This window comes from Chinchilla lanigera, unplaced genomic scaffold (assembly GCF_000276665.1).
Source record: "Chinchilla lanigera isolate Chin_1 unplaced genomic scaffold, ChiLan1.0 scaffold00018, whole genome shotgun sequence".
Lineage (NCBI taxonomy): Eukaryota > Metazoa > Chordata > Mammalia > Rodentia > Chinchillidae > Chinchilla > Chinchilla lanigera.
Window position 1 is genome coordinate 14,169,946 of NW_004955419.1, and position 19,773 is coordinate 14,189,718.

Here is a 19,773-nt window from a genome sequence, read left to right on the forward strand (position 1 = left end):
GTTGCAGCTGGAACTTTCTTATAGAAGGAAGATAGGTGGAAAGTCCAAAGAGGGGTAGGGAGGAGGTCCCAGGAAAACAGGGCGGGCGACTGAGAGGGGGAAGTGAGGAGACAGCAGGCTGCTCAAGAGTCAGCAGGGCTCTACGTCAGTAAAATCCCTTTCCTAAACTCTGCATGTGTGCTTGGTGTCAGAATTCCTTTTCTATACATCATAAATAGGAAATGGATGAAGGTTGGGCACAGTGGCACAGGCTTAATAATCTCAGCAATGTGGAGACTGAGACAAGAGGACTGCTGCAAGTTCAAGGCCAGTCTGAACTCCATAGCGAGACCCTGTCTCAAAATAAAAAAAACCAAAACAACAAAAAACAAAACAACCCAGGCGTGGTGGCACACCCCTGTGATCCCAGCACAATGGAGGCTGAAGCAGGAGGATCATCTCAAGTTCGAGGCCAGCCTGGGCTGCATAGTGAGTCCAAGACCAGCCTGAACTACATAGCAAGATCTTGTCTCAAAAATAAAATTAAAAAAAAAAAGAAAATAGGTAAACAAATGCTAACATTTATAGAGAATTATTTTTGTTTGATAGGCCCTGGTCAAATACTCTCAGTGTCTAAAACACAGGCTGGTAACTTAATTGGACACTTCAGAGGCTGCTTCTAAAATCATATAAAGGAATTATCCAAAGACAGTAGACTTTTTTTCCAGGAAAGTATGTAAGCCCTTAGCTTGGATTCTGACTAGGTATATAGTTAAAATTTAAGGTATATGTATTCTAACATATTAACATTTTTATATATTTAAGAAACACAGGTGGTGGTTTTTAATGGCCTTCACTTTGACACAGGCGTTACCAGCAAAGTACAGAACTCAGGTCCCTTGGGGTTTTTAATCTTTAACACTGAGAAGAAAGGAACTTAGCTATTTTTCAGTTGCCTTTTAAGAAAACATAATTATTAAAGCTTCAAGCTGGGCATGGTGGTGCACACCTGTAATCCCAGCACTCAAGAGGCTGAGGCAGGAGGATTGTTGCAAGTTCAAGACCAGCGCGGGCTACAAAGTGAGCTCAAGGCCAGCCTGAACTACATAGTGAGACCCCGTCTTAAAAAAAAAAGACTAAAGTGCAGCTTCATCATTAAAAAATGCAGGAGACTGCTAGGTGTTTCCCTGAAATTGGCTGGCCAGCTAGGCCACATTCCCAAGTAGACTTGTCATGGGAGTAAATTCTTGTCAGTGAGTTGTGAGCAGAAGTGATGTGTGTAACTTCCAGCTTATTAGCGTCAAAGGAATGTGCAAGTCCAGGACCACCCACCAGGGTCCCTCCCAGTAGTGAAATCAGACAGCAAGTAACTGCCACTCTGCAGAAGAGGACAAGATGATGGAACAGCGAGATAACCTAACTAACCCCGAGGAGCTGAGCTGCTCCGCCAGCCTGTCTGACTAGACTGTTACTAAAAGGGAAATGAACTTTTCTCTTTTGAAGCCACTATATAACTTTTAACTTCTAATTCAAGTATAGTAATCATACAGAAATTTGCAAATGTCTTTAAAGGTTGCTAAATTTTCATAAAAGTACAAACTCTAGTAACCAGGGCCTAGATGCATCAGTGTAGTAGATCTGAGAGTCCAGATGATCTCTGTTATACTCTCCCAATGAATTTGTGATATTGATTTTTGTTTTCCTACTTTATATAAATGGAATTATGCTATGTTGTGGTCAGTGGAAAATATGGCCACGAGTGTTTCCTGTTCCTCTATGTGTGACCCTTTGTAATGTGACTTCCTCTCCTCAAGAGGAACCTCTGAATCTAGGCTGACCGTTTGACTTGGTTTGACCACATAATCCAGAGGAACGGGCACTGTGCACCCACAGAGGCTTGACCTTCTTTAAGATGTTGTGTAGCTGCTACCTTCACCTTCTTGGAATGCTGCCCTCAGGTCGCCACAAAAGGAAGGTGGCTTAGGTCACGGGGAGAATGAGGTCACCTTGGGTCTTCAAACCCAGCTAGCTGCAGCTCCAGGCAGCCTTGTAAGTAAACTCAGGTGAAATCAGAAGAGAAACTGTACAACCAGCGCAGAAGCTCATGAGAAATAAATCATTGTTCTAAGACACTGTGCTTTGGAGTGACATTATGCAGCAAGAGATTTAAGTGAAAGAAGCTTGTACCTTTCTATTTCTGGTCAGACTTCATTAGGTCAGACTTACGGACAGATCTACAGTTTTTATTTTTTTGGTTCCCCCCACCCCGGTACCGGGAATCGAACTCACGACCTTGAGCTTGCTAGGCAGCCGCTGTGCCGCTGAGCTAAATCCCCAGCCCCCGTACATTTTTTAGATTGTTCCATACTGCATGCAGCTGGATATCTACCTACCTACTACTGTTTCTCATTGCTGATAGGAGTCCACTGTGAAAGTATTATAGTTTATTTGTATACTGATGGACATTCACATGGTTACTAGTTTGAAATGCTTCCAGTGTTGCAATGAATAGTCTAATAACAGGTCTTTGGGTGAACATGTGTATGTATCTGTGCTTGCTCCAAAACTAGCAGGCAAGTTGGTAGGCTACTGGGCAATTCACACAATCAGTCAGTTTTAGGAGATACTGCCAAACAATTTTCCAAGGAATTTGTGTTGATTTACTTGTCACCAGCAGAAGAATTAGCGTTTGAGTTGTGCCCTTGAGCTTTACAACCCTCGGTTTTAAGATGAGCCCGAAGGTAGAGGCGCAAGAGTGCACCGCAGGAGTGGTAGCTCCAGGAAACAACACTAGAAGGAAACTAGACCGACTGGTTTGGCCTCTACCCCTCTATCTGACACCTCCTGAAAAGATATCAGATTTTAACAATAATACTTTATGTGTACACAGCGCACTGTGCTTTACATAGTGCTTTCAGTCATGGTCTTATCTGAGTCCTCCAATACAATAACACTGGCTGGAGATTCGAGATTGTTTCTTCCAATCTGCAGAAAAGTGACTTGCCTAAGGTCACATAGCTGTGGCAGAGCGCAGGTGGGAGCTCGGGGCTTTCGACTTGTGGGCTGGTTTCCCCAGCAAGGCCCTCTCCTTGCAATGGCCCTGTTCCACCGGTGGTGGCCATAAAGGCTGAAAGGGAAGGAGGCAGAGAGGTGTTTGCACCTATGGAATCAGTGACATTGGTGTAAACATCACAGAGTGAGGAACATTAGATCCATTCCCAGATGTTACCTCTCGGGGTCTGCAGCACAGTGCCCTGCCTGGGCAAGGGCTTGCACAGAGATTTGAAAAGCCCAGCTTTAGCGGGGACTGGTACCACTTGGACTGCAGCCCCCGATGCTGGGCTCTCAGTTCATCTGGAAATCATCTTTTAGCAACTGGCTAACATCACATGACTAATAACCATGCACATGTGTACAGTGAGGCCGCATGGAACCATGGCCATGATTCAGTGTAAGTGAAAAATACAAGCAACAGAGCACCACGCAGCAGCAGCCATCTCATTGTGGTAGAAGTGTATCTGTACACTCCGAGATAAAGATCTGGAAGAAACATGGCCAAAATGTAAACCACGTTTTATCTGGATACTGAGTTTAAAGATGAATTTATTGTCTAATTTATGCCTTTCTGCATTATTTTTGCCATTAGGATATATTAGTTTCATTTTTTTAAATATCGTTTTGAAACAGATAATACATTCACAGTCTCCATGAAGAGTACAGAATGTTATACAGTGAAAATTCTCTCACCCCTGTCCACCTTCCCTCTGGCTCCCTCTGGAGGTCACCAGTGTGGCCAGCAATGAAGGCATGTGCAAGTAAATACATGGTTTTTTTTCCCTGTATCATTTTTACAAAGACAGGAAGACAGCCCTCACTTTGAAAGAAAGGCTGTGGAAGATGATTTTATGATACACACAGAAATGCGATAAAGTGAAAAAGAGTATAACACGGATGACATTTTAAAATAATTTATGAAAAGTCCGGCATGGTGGCGCACACCTGTAATCCCAGCACTCAGGAGGCTGAGGGAAGAGGATCGCTGTGAGTTTGGGACCAGCCTGGGCTACAAAGTGAGCTCAAGGCCAGCCTGAACTGCATAGCGAGACCCTGTCTCAAAAAAGACAAAAAAAAGAAAATTTATGAAAAATATTTCTATATTTGAAAAGAGAAAGGCTATGTATCCCCAAACATGATGGTGAGTGTATGTACATATAAAATTGTCTCCATTTTGGCTGAACCTGGCCCTATTTCCCTGAATTGATGTTTACAGAGCTGGCCAGGACTTTACCATACCCCTTCAATTGGCTTTAAGCAATGCAAATCGGTCCAGCCACGGTGCTGCTATGTAGTCTTTGAGGCAAAGACCATAGGGCAGTGTTTCCCCACCACTACCCCCATAACTCTCAAATAAACATGTGTGAGCTGGGTGGGATGGAGAGCCCTGCTCCACACTGTCCACTTCGCTTCATTCCCACTGCTTCCTGGCAGAATATCGAGCCTCGAGATGAGAGGCTATGACTTCGCAGGCCAGAAGAGGTTACACATCAGAGCTGAAGCACAACCCCAAAACATTAGATACTACATCAATTGTGTTACGCAGATTACTCTTTCTGCATCTCTCTCTCTCTCTGCATATTGCGGAGGTGATTGCAGGCCTCCTACCTTGGAGCCCCGCTCACAGAAACTCACATATGCCCCGCCATTCCCGCAGTCACTCATCCTCAAGCCACTCCCTTCCTCATGAATTAATAAAACCCAGATTCAGCCCTGGGTCAAGGCCTTTGCTCCAGTTCCATCATCATAACTGGACTTAGGACTCTTTGGCTCCCCATAACTACGGATATGCCTTAGTGTCTTTATTCTCACCACGGGTTGCACTGGAAGTGGTAGATTGGAATTAATTCACTAGAATTCCAACAACTTTTCCATGGGATTAGAAATTAAACTTCCTGGGCTGCAACAAGGACCAAGAAGGGATCTCTATAACCCAGGCCAACCCCCTGACACCACTGTGCCCTCCTAGGCCTCTGGGCCTGTGATTGGAGGCACAGCCTCAAAAATCTCTGAAATGCTTTTCCCCATTGTCCTGATGCATAGCACCAGCTCTCCTTTATCCATCCATACTAAGCACTTTAGCAAAGGGTTGCTTGGTAGAAAAAAAGTAAAAAACAATAACTGAAAGAAAAAAATAAAAATAAAAACAAGACAAAAATATAAAATAAAGAAACATAAACCAAAAGAAAGAAAAAGATAACAACAAAACCCAAAATAATAGCGGTAGCTTGGCTGCACTTTGCATGCTTTTTGCTCTTTATATGGCCAGGTGGTGAATTTTCAAATTTTATACTCTGCTTCCCTTATGATTATAGATTCTGTCATTAAACTATCATCTCTCTTGCTGCTCTCTCACATCACTGTAAGTGGTTAAAAATAATCATGTGGCTTCTATATTTTGCTTAGAAATTCCTTCTAGGCCTGGCAGAATGGCACATGCCTATAGTCCCAGCTACTTGGGAGGCTGAGGCAGGAGGATTATTTGAGACCAGGAATTCAAGACCAGCCTGGGCAACATAGTGAAACCTTGTTCCTAAGCAAAACAAAGAAATTTCTTCCAGAAATCCTAGTTTATCACTCCTAAATTCCATCTTTACAAGGCGCAGGCATTGGTACAATGCAGCTGAATGCTTTGCAACCTTATAATAAGAATGGCCTTTGTATCAGTTCACAGTAAGATATTCCTCATTTCCATTGGAGACGTCATCAGAATGGCATTTACAGTCTGCACTTCTATCAGTGTTCTGGTCATGGTAATGTCTTAGAAGTCCTAGACTTTCCCTAAACAAGAATTCTTCTTGTTTTCTTCTGAGCCCTCACTAGAATCTTACTGCTCCACTCATAGCAATGCACACTTTCCCCAGCACTCACTTCAAAACTGTTCCAGCTTCTACCCATTCCAAACCACTCCTGCATTTTCAGGTATTGTTGTAGCAACATCCTACTTCTTGGTATCACTTTTTTTTTTTTTAAGACAAGGTCTCACTTATGTAGCCTAGGCTGGCCTCATACTCATGGCAATCCTCCTGCCTCAGCCTCCCAAATGCTGGGATTATAGGCATATATCACTCTACCTGGCAGTACCACTTTTCTGTCTCAGTCTATTTTCAGTTGCTATAACAACTGCTGAGAATTGGTGATTTATAAGGAAAAGAAGTTTATTTAGCTCCCAGTCCCGGGAGCTGGAAAGTTTCCAGAACATGGTGCTGATATCTGAGTAGCTTCTGGTAAGAGCTTTATATTGCTTCAACTCAACACAGAAAGCAGAAAAGCAGAAGAAACAGGCAAGAGGGCCTGGACCTGCTCAGTAACAACCCATTATTACAAGAATGATCCCAGTCCTGTGAGAGAAGCATAAATCCTTCTGAATGAGCTTTTAAATCCCTTTAAAAGGCCCCACTGCTTCTCAGCTCTCATAATGGCAACCAGATTTCCACATGAGTTTTGAAGGGGATAAACGACATGCCAATGCTGTCATCTGAACATGACAAAACCAGAGACAGCCGCTGGCCCAGTCATCTCCTGAGATTTGGAGGAGGACCTGGACACTTCCGGTTAGCTGCCTGGACCTTCCTGTACAAACAGCCTCCAGCCAGCTCTGCCAGTGTCTTCCTGGCAGGACTCACCCGGAGCAAGTCTTCAGAGTAGTAAACCCGCTGACTCATCTGACTCTGCCTGGGCCAACTCACACCAAGGACCTCCTGAGGGCCGCTCACTGCCTCCCCCATGCAGAAGACAGTCTGAGGGGTTGAAAGTGGAGATGCTTCATTCCCAGAGCAGCTGGAGGAAAAGCTGCCCGGTTTCAGTTCCTTGTTTTTAAACACACCAGCAGGCATGTGCAGCAAGCATTTTATCCCTTATCCTTTAGCCAGAGCCAGTTCCCAGAACACAGGACATGAGAACTGAGGGGCGAAGTCATGTCCAAGAGCTCAGGGAAGCAGGGGACCACACTGGACCACAAATCAGAGGCCTTGGGTTCAAGTATCAGCTCTGACATTTAGCATCAGTGTTAGCTGGGACAAATGGCTTAATTTTGCCAAAAGCCAGCAGCTGCTCACAATCTCCTTGAGTTGAGCTGAGTTGTGGTAGAAGTGACCTGCTTAGAAGGATGAAGTATGTGAACTACTTTACATGGAAGAATATCTAGATCTTGTAGTTTCTGCAGAGTCTGAGGTTAACAAGAGCTGAGACGTTGAACTACGTCGGTGTTTCTAAATTTATTCAGCTGACATAGTCTAAAAGTAAAAAAAACCCAACCAAACAAAAAACAACCCAAAAGAAAATAAAACAGCTCATAAATTTTATCCTCAATTCTAAAATCTCCACACCCCCAAATCAAGTATTATTTAGTGTCAATATTCATAATAGACTGCAGAATATTGTCCTAGATCCCACTGAGAGTTACTTCATATATGGCAAACATATTACCTTCCTAAAATATGAAAAGCTCTGAAATACATTTGACTGCAAAGGTTTTGCATAAGGGGTTATGACCTGCAATACAAATTCTGATGATAGCAAAGCTATGGCCACTGCTAGCTTGGGACTCACCCAGCCCTCTCTAGGGCATCACATCCTCGAAAAGCCCTTATGTGACTATGGATGAGCATAATCAGTTTGAGTCAAGCAGAACAGATCGGGGGAATTTCTTCTAAATCAGTCCTCCTCCCATTTTGCTATGTGTCTAGATCTGCTAAGGATCTTGTGAAAGTATACATTTTGCCTCAATAGTTCTAAAAAAAAAATTTGGAGAGTCTGTGCTTCTGTAAACCTCCAGGTGATGCCTACATTGCTGGAACTGTCCTAAAATTCTGGACAGGCCTCAGACAAAACTGCAAAGGCTGTGATTGATAAGCGATGACAATGTAGTGGCCCTCAGGGAGAGTGGCCCCTTGCCCCTGGCTGGAGCTTGCTAAATACTGTCGCCTATTCAGAACTTGCCTCATCACTGACTTTTTTAGATCTATCCTCCCTTTCTGGGAATGAAGAGAGAGAAAGCAAGAGCTTCTTCCCAGACGGTTCATCCCACCCCTCTGATCCCCACCTTGGCGGGGCTCCAAGGAGTCTCATGACTCTGCTCATCCAGTCCCAAGGTACTGCTTAGGCGAGGTGCTTTTCCAGTTGGCTGACTTCAGCCCCCCCACAAGCATGAAGTCAGTTAGTTCAACTCTCAAATTCCTGAGATGCCTCTCTATCTCTCTTGGGTATCTCTCCAGAAAATTTTCCACTGTTTGCAAAGGACTCGTTGGCTCTGACCACCCACAGACGCTACAATGATGCGTTTACTTACTAGACGATCAGTGACCCAGAAAAAGGCCATGGCTTGTTTTGTGTTTATTTCACTGTTTGCAATTCCTTGGCTGATCCCTTACCCATCTCACCTGCTTACCTATTCAAGTTTTGGATTCCCTGGCTGCAGAAAACTCAAACTTACCTTAGTAAGTCAATTTGCTTTCTATAAAGGTGAAGTATACTAATTTGAAAATTCAGAAAATGCAGATAGCAAGGAAGAACATGATGTCCATTGCCCAGAGATAACCATAGTAACACTGATCTGGTCTTTAGTCCCACTTTATGAAACCTGGCTCATACAGTCTATACTATTATGGAAACTGCTTCCCCGCTCCTTATGTAATATGCAGTGGCCATTTTTACATGTTGGTAAAGTTCTTCTGCAATCATTTTAAGTGACTATGTAGTTTCCTACCAATAGTAATTGGTGGGATTTGAGTTATTTTCAACCACTGAGTTGTAGTTAAAATTGCAATGAAACCAATCTGTCCTTAACTCTGTAATGTTTGTATTGTTCCTATGCTATTTTGTAAATGGATGTATGTTTGTTACTGTGTGTTCTCAACAACTATTGATTATTTGATTGATCACTCACGTATATCTCTATTTGTTTTCCCTAGAGAAAAAGAGGGAAACTCTGAGAAAGAGGGAAACTTTGAGAAACCAAGGTATAGTATAACAACCACTGATAATTTCCTGCCATTTTTGTCGGTAACTCACTATTATTTGTCTATTTGTTTTCCTGAGAAACTATCTTGAAAATACCAATAGGTAAAATAACAACCATTGATAATGTCCTACACTTTGTCTGTAATTCGGTGAATTCCCTATTGCTATGTTGTCCCTCCTTTACTCTTTAAAATTAAAAAAAAAAAAATTGCAATGAACATCTTCACTCAACCAAAATATATCTTTTGCATACTTCTGGAGAATTAAATTACTAAGTGAAAGTCAGCTTATTCATGGCTTGCACTAGTCTTGCCCAGCCAGAAAGCATGACTTCCAGACTCTCAAATACAAACCGGATCCATTGAAATAAATCAGTGTCTTGACTCCCCCACTAGCCTTAGTTAACCAGTAGCGATAACAGGAAGCCAGGCATTCAGAGCTGAGAGGATCATCAACAATCATCCCTCTGTCACCAGCTCAGAGAATTGCTGAGAGTTCTTTTGTAGAGCTCTAAAATGTCCTCAAGTCCACAGTCTTCTCTATTTCTCTCTCTCTCCCTCCCTCACTCCTTCCCTACTTCCCTTGTTCCCTGCCTCTGCCTTTCTTTTTTTTTTTTGGTTTTTGAGGCAAGGCCTGGTTATGTAGTCCAGGCTGACCTCAAACTTACAGCGACCCTCCTGCTTCAGCCCTCCCAAGTGCTGAAATTACAGGCATGCACCGCCATCCTTTGCTTCCACAATTTTATTTATTTATTTTTAAAATGTCATACATGTGCAATTCTAGGATAAATTGAAATCATTTCTGCATTTATTCTTTTATCCAATATTTATATATTTAAAAGTAAAGGATTAGGTCAATAGGTGATTGGTTAAGTAATTTATCATATAGTCACTCAATGAAATACAATACAACCACTAAAAAGCCAGAGAAAACTCTGCATATTAGTACAGAATGGTATCTCAGATATATTATTGTTAAGTGACAAAAGAAAGGTACAGAACAGTCTGTATAACATGTATATTTGGGTAACAAGAGAAAGATGAATACATAGACATTTCGTTATGGACGTTTTGTTTGTGTATGCATTAGACATCTTTGGAAAGTTACAGAAGAAACGGAATAATACCTTAATTTTCATGAAAAGTAGGTGGCTGGGAGGAGAAGATAATTTCCTTTGCACAAACAAACCTTTCACATGTAGAGCCATGTGACTGTATCACCTATTCAAAATAATATTAGATTTTATCACTCCCTGTGGTAGCACATAAGCAAAATAATATTAGATTCTAAAAAAAACTTTAAATGAGGGAACTAGGGCATCTGATTACATCCCATTTAGGTACATTTACTATTTATTTCTATTTATTCTCCTCCAAACTTCATTGAAAAGATCACTGAAGGAATGAAAGGATCTTAAGTACAAAGAGAATTCGAGAGGGACCCGAGATGAGCCACTTGAATACCCTCATGGAAGATAGTGAGGCCACGGCACAGCTTGCAGAGGGACTTCCACACCTTGCTGTTTAAACTTGCTGTGCTCACACCACATGCACACACGCACTGCATGCAGGTGTGTACACACATTTTCCCTTGTGTAGCTTCTATTTGCATTCATTCTTTATGTGATTTTCCTGATAGCACTAAAAGAACAATGATAGTTCTACCGGTCTAACACACATTTGCTGTGTGTTTCTGTGTGCCATTCACCACGTTACAGTCTATCATTTCATCTGTGGACCAACTAGGTGGATTATTACCCTCATTTTCAGATGAAGAAACCGAGGCTTGGAAAAATTAACTAATTTGCCTGTCTCTTCCCTAGTAAGAGAAGTTTGGATTCTGAGCAGGGACTCTGACTTGCCGGAGAATCCAAGCTTTTCCTGCTAGGCTCACCTGCCTCTGCCCTCACTACTTTCTGCTGGGTTATGTGTATTTTGCAAGAGGTCTTTGTGTTTTCATTGCAGGCTCTCAGAGGAGGAAGGGTCAGAGGTCCTCTGCCTTCCTGTCAAGGCCAGGCTGTGCATGGGTCCAGGCAGTCACCACAGAGGGGCGTGAGCAGTCCCAGCCCCACACAGAGGCCTGCAAGGGTGAGTGGACTTCACCCCACCAGTGAAAGAACAAGAGTGACTCACAGGAGGAAGACAAAGAGGCCGTAGTTTCCGGGAGTCCGCTGTATACACCGACAGTCCGAAGTCACTTGAGAAGAGAAAAACCTGCTGCAGAGAGTGACACAAGCTTGGGACACCACACAGATGAGGCCCGCCCCTAGCGGCCTGGACAGGCCCAGCAGCCAGAGCCCAAAAAGCCAGGGCTGTGCTCTCTTGGGAAGGAGGAGGAGGCAGCCCTAGGGAGCAGGTAAGGAGCCTGAGATGGGCATGGAGGGGTGGTCAAAGGGCCCCAGGTCCTGTGAGGCACCAGAGCCCGGGGAGCAGGTGAACTCTGGCCTCTGAGGCGGGTTTCTCTGGGCCTGTCTTCAACGTCACTTCACCATGTTGAGCCCTAGCTTCCCCGTGTTTCAAATGGGTATAAAAAACGATCATGCTAGCGAAGTACTAACCACCTGCTGTGTCCTGCTGGGCAGGTTACAGACCCTTCCTCACAGCAACTCTGTGAGGGTGGCTCTCTTTCACAAAGAAAAGCAAAGTTCAGAGAAATTAAGCTGTTTGTTCAAGATGAGCAAAAAATTCTGGTTTCAAAGCCTGCTTACTCTTTCCCCCCCACGTTCTGCCTCCTTCACTGGGTGGTTTTAGAGAAGCAGATGGCCTTCCTACAAATAGAAACGGGCAACGGACTATCTAGATGTGTTGCCATACGTAGATCCTAGTAAGGACCAGGGCCTTTTGTAAGCTGTGAGGGGCTATTAGTTGCTCGATAGGCTAGGTTTCTATCTCTGCCTTGGTGATGTTGAAAACGAAGAGGTGCTGCTGTGGACAGTTCGTACTGGCAATGACATCTTTACAGACCAAGGTGACGACTATGGGGTGGTGTTTAGGGCTTGCTGTTGCTTAGCTGGCCCTGGGAAGGTGTCTCCTGGAGAGATCGAGCTCTGACCAGCTGATTCTGGAACTGCAGAGGGCCCCTGAGCCACGCCCCGCTGATGAGGGCCAGGCCACAGTCACCGTCTCTCTTCTTGGACAGCCTGTTACAGCGCTGGCCACGGATTTTCAGAGAATGTAGGTCTGATGTGAAGGGAAGGGGGAGATCTCTAAGGCTAGTAAGACAAGCTGACTACAGTTAGAATTTTCAGGTAAGAGAATTAAAAAACAAAACAAACTAGAAAACCCATGTAGTCTTGCCTCCAGAGATAACTACTGCTGACATTTGCTTGTCTTTCCAGATATTTTTCCATTGCACACATATTTTTGTAAACAGGATTATGTTTAATATGGTTTTATTACTACTTCTTTTTCATAATGACCTATCACAGACATATTTCCATATTAGTACTTTATCATGTCATTTTAAAGGCTGCAGGACAGACTTCACTCAGTGTTCTATTATTGGATAATGAGGAAATTGGCTATACGTCACCATTACTGTAGTTCCGCTGTGAGCATCTCTGTAATCAAATCTTTGCATAGGCCCTTCCTTGATTATTTCCATGGGATCGATTTCCAGGGGAGGAAGTACTCAGTCAAGGTTATGTACATTTTAAGACTCTGGATAAGAACTGAAGGTCTGTTTCTGACACATGCTGGAATTTAGGAGTGCTGCAACGCTTGATGCAGATAACTTTCCCATGGCTTTTTTTGTTTTTTTTTTTTAGATAGAGTCTCCCTTTGTGCTTCAGGCTGGCTTTGAAGTGACTATGCAGTCTAGGCTAGCCTAACATTTGTGGGGATCCTCCTGCTTCAGCCTCCTAAGAGCTGGAATTATAGGCATGCTTCACCATATCTAGCTTTCTCATGGCTTTGAAGTCAACTATGACCATTTCTCTTTCTCAAATCCAACTTGAAGTAATAACACCAACTTCCTTATACTGTACTTAGTTTTTACTCAGTGCTGGGCTCTGTCTAAAAGCTTCACTCCTTTTATCTTTCTTTTTTCAAGGGGGAATGGAGGCACAGGGAGGTTAAGCAGTTCAACTGGAATCACAGTTCTAATAAGCAGAGACTCGGAGCTCATGAGTCTTACAAACTTGGTTCCAGAGTGTATACCCCAGTTCTCAAGGTACGGCTTACTGGGAAGTGGCTTTGATTCTGTCTCTACAGATATCTTTTATGCCGTGCATCTGTTTTATCTTCTCCATTCTCGCCTGGCCTACATCACGCATCACCATCACATGCCTGGACCACACTTACCTGCTGTTCCCACCCCTGTCTCTCGCAGCCTGTCCTCAGTTGCTGGAGTGGCATTTTTAAAATGAAAATAAACTCCCCCTCCCCCAGAATAAAATCCAGATGCGTTCCGGAGCTTAAAGTCCCCACTCCCACCCTTTGGATCTCATCCTGATCCTCTGCCCACCCTGACCCGCCTCCAGCCCCCACCTGTCACCCTGGCCTCCTTCCACTTCATCACACTGATGGAACTCCTCACCTCAGGCTTTGCGCAGCTGCTCCCTTGGCCTGTCCTGTTCTTCCTCCATGCTGCACAGCTGGATTCTTTCCCTCCTTCCGCCTCAGCTTTCATATCACCTCTTTGGAGTAACTTTCCATTTTAAGCCCATTTTCTTTTGTCTGGCTCTGTCTCTCTCTTCCTTTTTTTGGGTGGGGCAGTTTTGGGATTTCAGTCCTTAGGCCCTTGGTACTGAGCTACATCCCTAGTCTTTTTTATTTTTTATTTTTAAAACAGGTTCGTGTTAAGTCACTTGGCTGCTCAGGCTGGGCTCAAACTTGCAATCCTCCTGCTTCAGCTTCCCAGAGTACTGGAATTACAGGCATATGCCACCACACTCAGCTCTCTCTTTCTCTTTTCTCCTTTCCCTCCCTCCTCCTCTTCTTTCCCTTCTCCTCTGCTCCTCCTTCTCTTCTTTTCTGAGATGGGGTCTTGGTACTCTCACTTCCCATTTTATCTTTTGTCCCTTATAGCATTCATTAAAATCATGCATTTCCTTATTGCCTATTACACTGTAAGCGTCTCTTTGCCTCGCTGGCCTCTAAATACCACGAGGTCAAAGTTGATGTCACTTTTGTTTTCCTTTGTTTACCCAATCCCTAGCACAGTGCCTGCCGTGTAGTAAGCACTCAGCAACTGCTGAACAGATAAACAGTCCACTGAATAAAGCCCTGGTGTGGGCTGCTGGCTTTGGCTACACTTTAGGTATCAACTCAGGATAGGCGGTGTCTACACGAGATGCCTTACCCCCGAATTTCCCCCTGCACAGTTCCTGTATTCCTACCACAAGAGTCATATGGCCATAAAGACTCTCCTGATAAAATGCAAACACTTCCTACTGATAACATACATCCACCAGGTGGACTGAATGGATGCAGGGTCTCTTTATGACAGCAGTACAGTGGTAGACAGGGAATCTGAAGATGGTGTCCCAGTGTCACCAAAACTAGCTGGATAACTTTTGTCTCCATCCACAAAGTGAGTGATTAGGACAGACAAGTGCTTTGTAAGTACTTTCCCCCCAGCAGATCAGCTCTTCAAGTAATTTAAATGATGAATGTGAGAAACAGATAAAATCCAAGTGTTTCTGGTTGAGATCGGGAAGTAAGGCTGGCATACTTCTTCCTCTCAACTGTAAATCCTCAAGGTTGGCAGCTGGGTCTGAAAAATCTCAGCCACTGACCATCTGTGTTCCAAGAACAAAGCAGAAGGCGGCACGGTTTACCCTCGCTGGTTGTAGCTACTTAGAAAAGATCAGAAAGAGATGAAAAGGACTTGCTGGGTCTGATTTGGGTGGAAGTAGGTGAATTTCTCAGTAATAGAAGTGCAGGACCCATGGCCCCTTTGTGTGAGGAAGAGGTTCCAACCACTTTAGAAAAGAAATGAGGCCCCAAGAGAGAGGAAGCCCAGAAGACTCAGCCTCCCCAAGATCTAGAGAGAGGAAATTGCCACCCCTACCTTTCCGGGCCAGGGATTTCAGGTCTGGAAAGAACCACCCACAGTCTTGCAGATACGTGGCTTCTGAGTTGGACTGGTTGCCACACCCAAGGTGTGGGGGTGAAGCTCAGGTCCCCTACCTCCCAGGCACCACCCAGGCGGCTCTCTAGCCTTGGCTCCAGGCAGCGGTGCTCAAGAGGCTCTGCAGCCTGGGCCACCTGGCAGCTCCAGGTGCTGTGCGTGCGCTGCCATGGAGACGGCCCCCGGTTGGTGGTAAGGTAATTTCCCAAAGCTTGGCAGATTCAGGAGAGGGAGAGCACGGAGCCTCAGCCCTCCAGGATAGTCTGCCCGACCATCCTAGTGACCTCGGAAGCCCAGGTGGGTGCCCTGACGGTCCCCAAGGACAAAATAGTGTGGAGGAGGAGCCCGGGGAGGCTGAGTACTACTGGGAAGAGGCTCTGGAAGGGCTGATCTGGGAATCTGGGCAAGGAGACCTCCCAAGGTTTCCAGGTTAAGGAGAAAAAGCTTTAGCAGCGGCCTCTTGACCAGGTCAATTGAAGACTGGCCCAGGGGGCTCTGGAAGGTTTGCCCTGTAGCCCACAGCAGGGAGGGAAAAAGGGCCTGGCATTTGTCCCCAGAGAAGGGACAGACCAGGGAATTCACAAAGCCCATCTCTGGCCAGGTGAGGAATTTGAGGTACTGGACCAGGGAAAGAAATACTCGTCCTCTACCAAAAACCACTGAGTGCATCTCAGCCTTCTCCCTGGACGCAGGGCAGCCAAGGGCAAACACGCTGAGCACAGGGGGCAGTTTCAGGCATCGCCACAGGCTGGTACTTTCCCCACGGATGCCAGCTCACTCAGGACCGTTGGCGGGGTTGACACAGGCCTTCCACTGATACAGAGGTAGCTGTGTATCTTAGGTTGAACTTTAAGGTGTAGAGACTGGCTGAAGTGGGACCACATGCTTTCGAACCCAAGCTTCTTCATCTGAGAAGTGCGGGTGACACCTTTAAACCCCCCACAGAATTCAGCTCAGACCAAGCACAGGGACAGAGCTTCGTGAGTGTGACTGCGCTCCTTCCTCTCTGCCAGCACAATCCCCGGGAGGCCTCCGGATGGCCGAGCCACGTGGCCGTGAGCTGGAGGCTGAGTGCCCTGTCTGCTGGAACCCCTTCAACAACACATTCCACACCCCCAAAGTGCTGGACTGCTGCCACTCTTTCTGCGTGGAATGCCTGGCCCACCTCAGCCTGGTGACTCCTGCCCGGCGCCGCTTGCTTTGCCCACTCTGTCGCCAGCCCACCATCCTGGCCTCGGGGCAGCCAGTCACTGACTTGCCCACAGACACTGCCATGCTGACCTTGCTCCGCCTGGAGCCCCACCACGTCATCCTGGAAGGGCGTCAGCTCTGTCTCAAGGACCAGCCCAAGAGCCGCTACTTCCTGCGCCAACCTCGAGTCTACACACTGGACCTCGGCCCTGACCCTGGGAGCCAGACCGGCCCCCCCCAGGACACAGCCCCTGCCACCGGACCCAGGCCCATTCCCGTCCCCAGCCACTACTCTCTGAGGGAGTGTGTCCGCAACCCGCAGTTTCGGATCTTTGCCTACTTGATGGCTGTCATCCTCAGCGTCACTCTGCTGCTCATCGTCTCCATTTTTTGGACCAAGCAGTTCCTTTGGGGTGTGGGGTGAGTGCTTGCTCATGGACAAGGAGCAAGCTGCTGGGGATGGGGACCGCATACCCTCACCTGGCGTTGTGCTTTTTTGTAGTATTGCTCAATTTACCATCCAGGGATCGGTGTTAGGCCATATATTTGCTTCTGGGAACAGAAAAGGCCCCACTATGAGGGAAATTTAAAAAAAAAAGAGCAAAACCAAAAGTTGAAGGACGGGGGGAACTGAGACCTCCTGGTGTGAACCATGGGGGCCATGGAGGACACGGAAGTGGTTCTATGGCTACAGAGCCACACAGCAAACTGTGCCAAAGGGCTGGACAATGGTATCCAGGAACCTGGCTAGCCCAAACAACAAATTACGTTTCTCAACGGAGCTGCTTTGGACTCAGTTCACCACTTCATTATGTGTTGCTAAAAATTTTGAAAAATGAGTTTCAATTCTGAGGGCAAATGTGCTTGTCTCTTCAGCTATTTGGTTGTCTTGCTACCAGTCCCAGGAAAATGGTCTGCATTCATTAATTCATTCATTTATTCATTCCACAAAAATTGTTCAGGAAGGTGCAGGAGCAACAGGTAAGATATCTAGGGGTGGCAGATGGCCCCCAGCAAAAGAGAGGGGACATTCATTCAGCAGCTTCTTCTGTAAGACCTTGTGTCAGCATGTAGCTCTTGGAGAGTTAGGGGATAAGAATCTAACAGTGAAAGAAGCCAGATCACTGAATTAAGCATCTGGAATTTGGAGGAATAGGTCTTTAGTCCTGCTAGTAGGTGCAGAGGCTCTGACTAGACAGGGTACAGAGCAGAGCTCAGACTCTACTCCTTGCAGTACCATAATTTTGGCCTCAAGAGGAAAGACAAACTCCTGGCAGAGGCAAAACCTGAGCTCCAGTCCCAAGCCACAGTAGGTGTGTGTGTGTGTGTGTGTGTGTGTGTGTGTGTGTGTGTGTGTGTGTGTGGTGGGCGCTGGTTTTCACTTTACACCACAGAATCTAGAAACCAAGGAAATAGCATGTGAATGATCAGGCTGCTGCTTGGCAGATCGACACCTCCAGTGCCTAAAATCAATTTCTGTTTTCTGTTTCCCTAGTTTTAAACTGGTCTAGTGGTTCAGGGCTCTGAAACAGTCCCCATATGGCTAAAACATCACATTATGAAAAAGTAACATTTTGAATTTTGAAAGACTGTATAATAAACTACCAAAGGGCAGAACTTGAGTCACTTTTACTTTTTAAATCGAGTTTTAATGGGGCTGTCTATATATTCCTTAGGGGTCTTAATATACAAGATTATTTCTTGCATTGAGCAAAACAATATGATTTTAAGCTCCAAGTGAGGAAAAAGTCTCCATTACGAAGTTGGAAAGCTGCAACGTATCCCAGCAGGGACCAGCACCTGTCTCTCCGCTTAGCCATTGAAGGTAATTACACTGACGCTGCAACTCAATCTCTCCCCACTGACTTCGTTTTTTTGTATGTCTTAGGCTCCTTAACTCTGTGGCAGGTTAAGTTAGGCAATGATCTCACCATCGCTGTCTGAGCTGAGGGACAGGCTCCAGCTGCTCAGTACAGGGCACAGAGCAGCCAGGGGATGCCCAGGAAGGGACACTGGCCTCTGCAGTATGGCCTGCTGGTCTAAGTAACTTCACTCCCACTGTACTGATGAAACTCAGGCTCTGAAAGCTCAGCTGCCTTCTTTAAGGTCACCTTGCTAATTAGTAGTTGTTTTCACTCAAAGTAGAACTTTTCTTCTTGGAGTGACTGCTACACCATGCAAATAAGAGAGTTCTGAGTTACTTCAGATAGGGAAGATATACTAAATATCACAGCACCCTCAATTTTCACGCTCAGCAGTTCCACACTGGGGCAGTCCCACCATCTCATAGGTCATTTGCAAATGTGTGAAAACACCTCTGATACTCAACGAAGTGGGTACTTCTGTGTTTATTGCACAGGTCAGGGACACTTGAGACCTGCTGCAATACTCATGGTTATCCCAAAATGCAAATGAGCATCCCGTTGAACAATACACCATGCTGCTCCCAAGTTCCCAAAGCAGCAACAGGGAAATTAACTCCATTCAGCATGACGTCAGACAGCAAGTGACATACTGATAGGGCAGTGTTACAAAACGGACTGTACAGGAAACAGGCCATACTGATCTGAACGGTCTTGCTGCCAGGGTGGCCAATACATTCAGCCCTACAGAATATCTTCATAAGATCACAAATGGTTAAAAAGACAACTCAAATTTAGTTCCAACACTTCCTAGGTGGGTAATCTTCAGTGTTTTAAGCATGTTTTGCTTGTAAAAAGGGAATAAATTCATATGATTATGAGGGTCAAACAATACGTCTAAATGTGCCTTGTACATTATGTAGGCTGGAAGTACTCTGTTAAGTGATGGCTATGATGTCATGATTTCATCATGACTGTCATGAAATGCTACATCTTGGCCTTGGGTTTCTCAGCAAATAATTTCTTACAATGATGTCTGAACAAATGGTTATTCCACCAACCTGCCAAAGGGTTAGACATTTTGCCCAAATGTTACCCTTTTGGAACCACCAAAATACAAAAGACAAGTCTAACGGACCTAATAAATTCAAACCTGAGAAACTAAACACCTTTCTTAGCATACTATATCTAAGCTGCATGGTAGTACACCAATGTCTACCTTTATTTTACACATACTACAAACATGGTAATTGAAAGTTTTTTCATGGTGAACCATAAAGGAAACAGAACTCAGTATCCAATGGGGGTAGACTTGAGAAAACTGAAGCTGAGCAACTACACAGGAAATGCAACTACTTGGTTATAACTGAAATCAAATTAAAAACAGTACATTTGGCTACAAGCACATATTCATAATTTGCAAAAGAGGCAGGGCCATCCTTAATCTCTCTGAAACAGCAAATGAAAAGGGTTTTTTTTTGTTTTGAGACAGGGTCTCACAGCATAGTTCAGGCTAGGCTTGAACTTACTATGTAGCCTGGGCTGGCCTTGAATTCAAGGTGATCCTCCTGCCTCAGCCTCCCAAGTGCTGGGACTATAGATGTGTGGCACCCACACCCAGCAGTAAGAAGGGGTTTGAATATTCAAAGGCTAT

At 45.1% G+C, this 19,773-nt stretch overlaps 1 protein-coding gene and 1 long non-coding RNA gene across 5 annotated transcripts; both read left to right on the forward strand.

The window, feature by feature from the left end:
* Window positions 1–7,100: 7,100 nt before the first annotated feature.
* On the forward strand, window positions 7,101–11,120 carry LOC106148283. The gene is made up of 3 exons (XR_001233569.1): window positions 7,101–8,690; window positions 8,946–8,993; window positions 10,959–11,120. It is a non-coding gene; the product is annotated as an uncharacterized LOC106148283 (long non-coding RNA).
* Window positions 11,121–11,127: 7 nt separating this feature from the next.
* Rnf183 (ring finger protein 183) lies at window positions 11,128–19,285 on the forward strand. Of its 4 annotated transcripts, none has more exons than XM_005382680.2 (2): window positions 11,128–11,349; window positions 16,012–19,285. In XM_005382680.2, the coding sequence occupies exon 2, from the start codon at window positions 16,103–16,105 to the stop codon at window positions 16,679–16,681; it is 579 nt and encodes a 192-aa protein (XP_005382737.1). In that variant the 5' UTR covers window positions 11,128–11,349; window positions 16,012–16,102; the 3' UTR covers window positions 16,682–19,285. The 4 variants fall into 4 exon arrangements, with proteins under 4 accessions (XP_005382737.1, XP_005382736.1, XP_005382735.1 ...); XM_005382679.2 differs by having other exon boundaries at window positions 16,080–19,285; XM_005382678.2 differs by lacking the exon at window positions 11,128–11,349 and adding an exon at window positions 15,259–15,363 and having other exon boundaries at window positions 16,080–19,285.
* Window positions 19,286–19,773: the final 488 nt, after the last annotated feature.

Bases quoted from the DNA above. Each gene is read 5' to 3' on its own strand.
- Rnf183 (XM_005382680.2), top strand. From the start codon at position 16,103: ATGGCCGAGCCACGTGGCCGTGAGCTGGAGGCTGAGTGCCCTGTCTGC.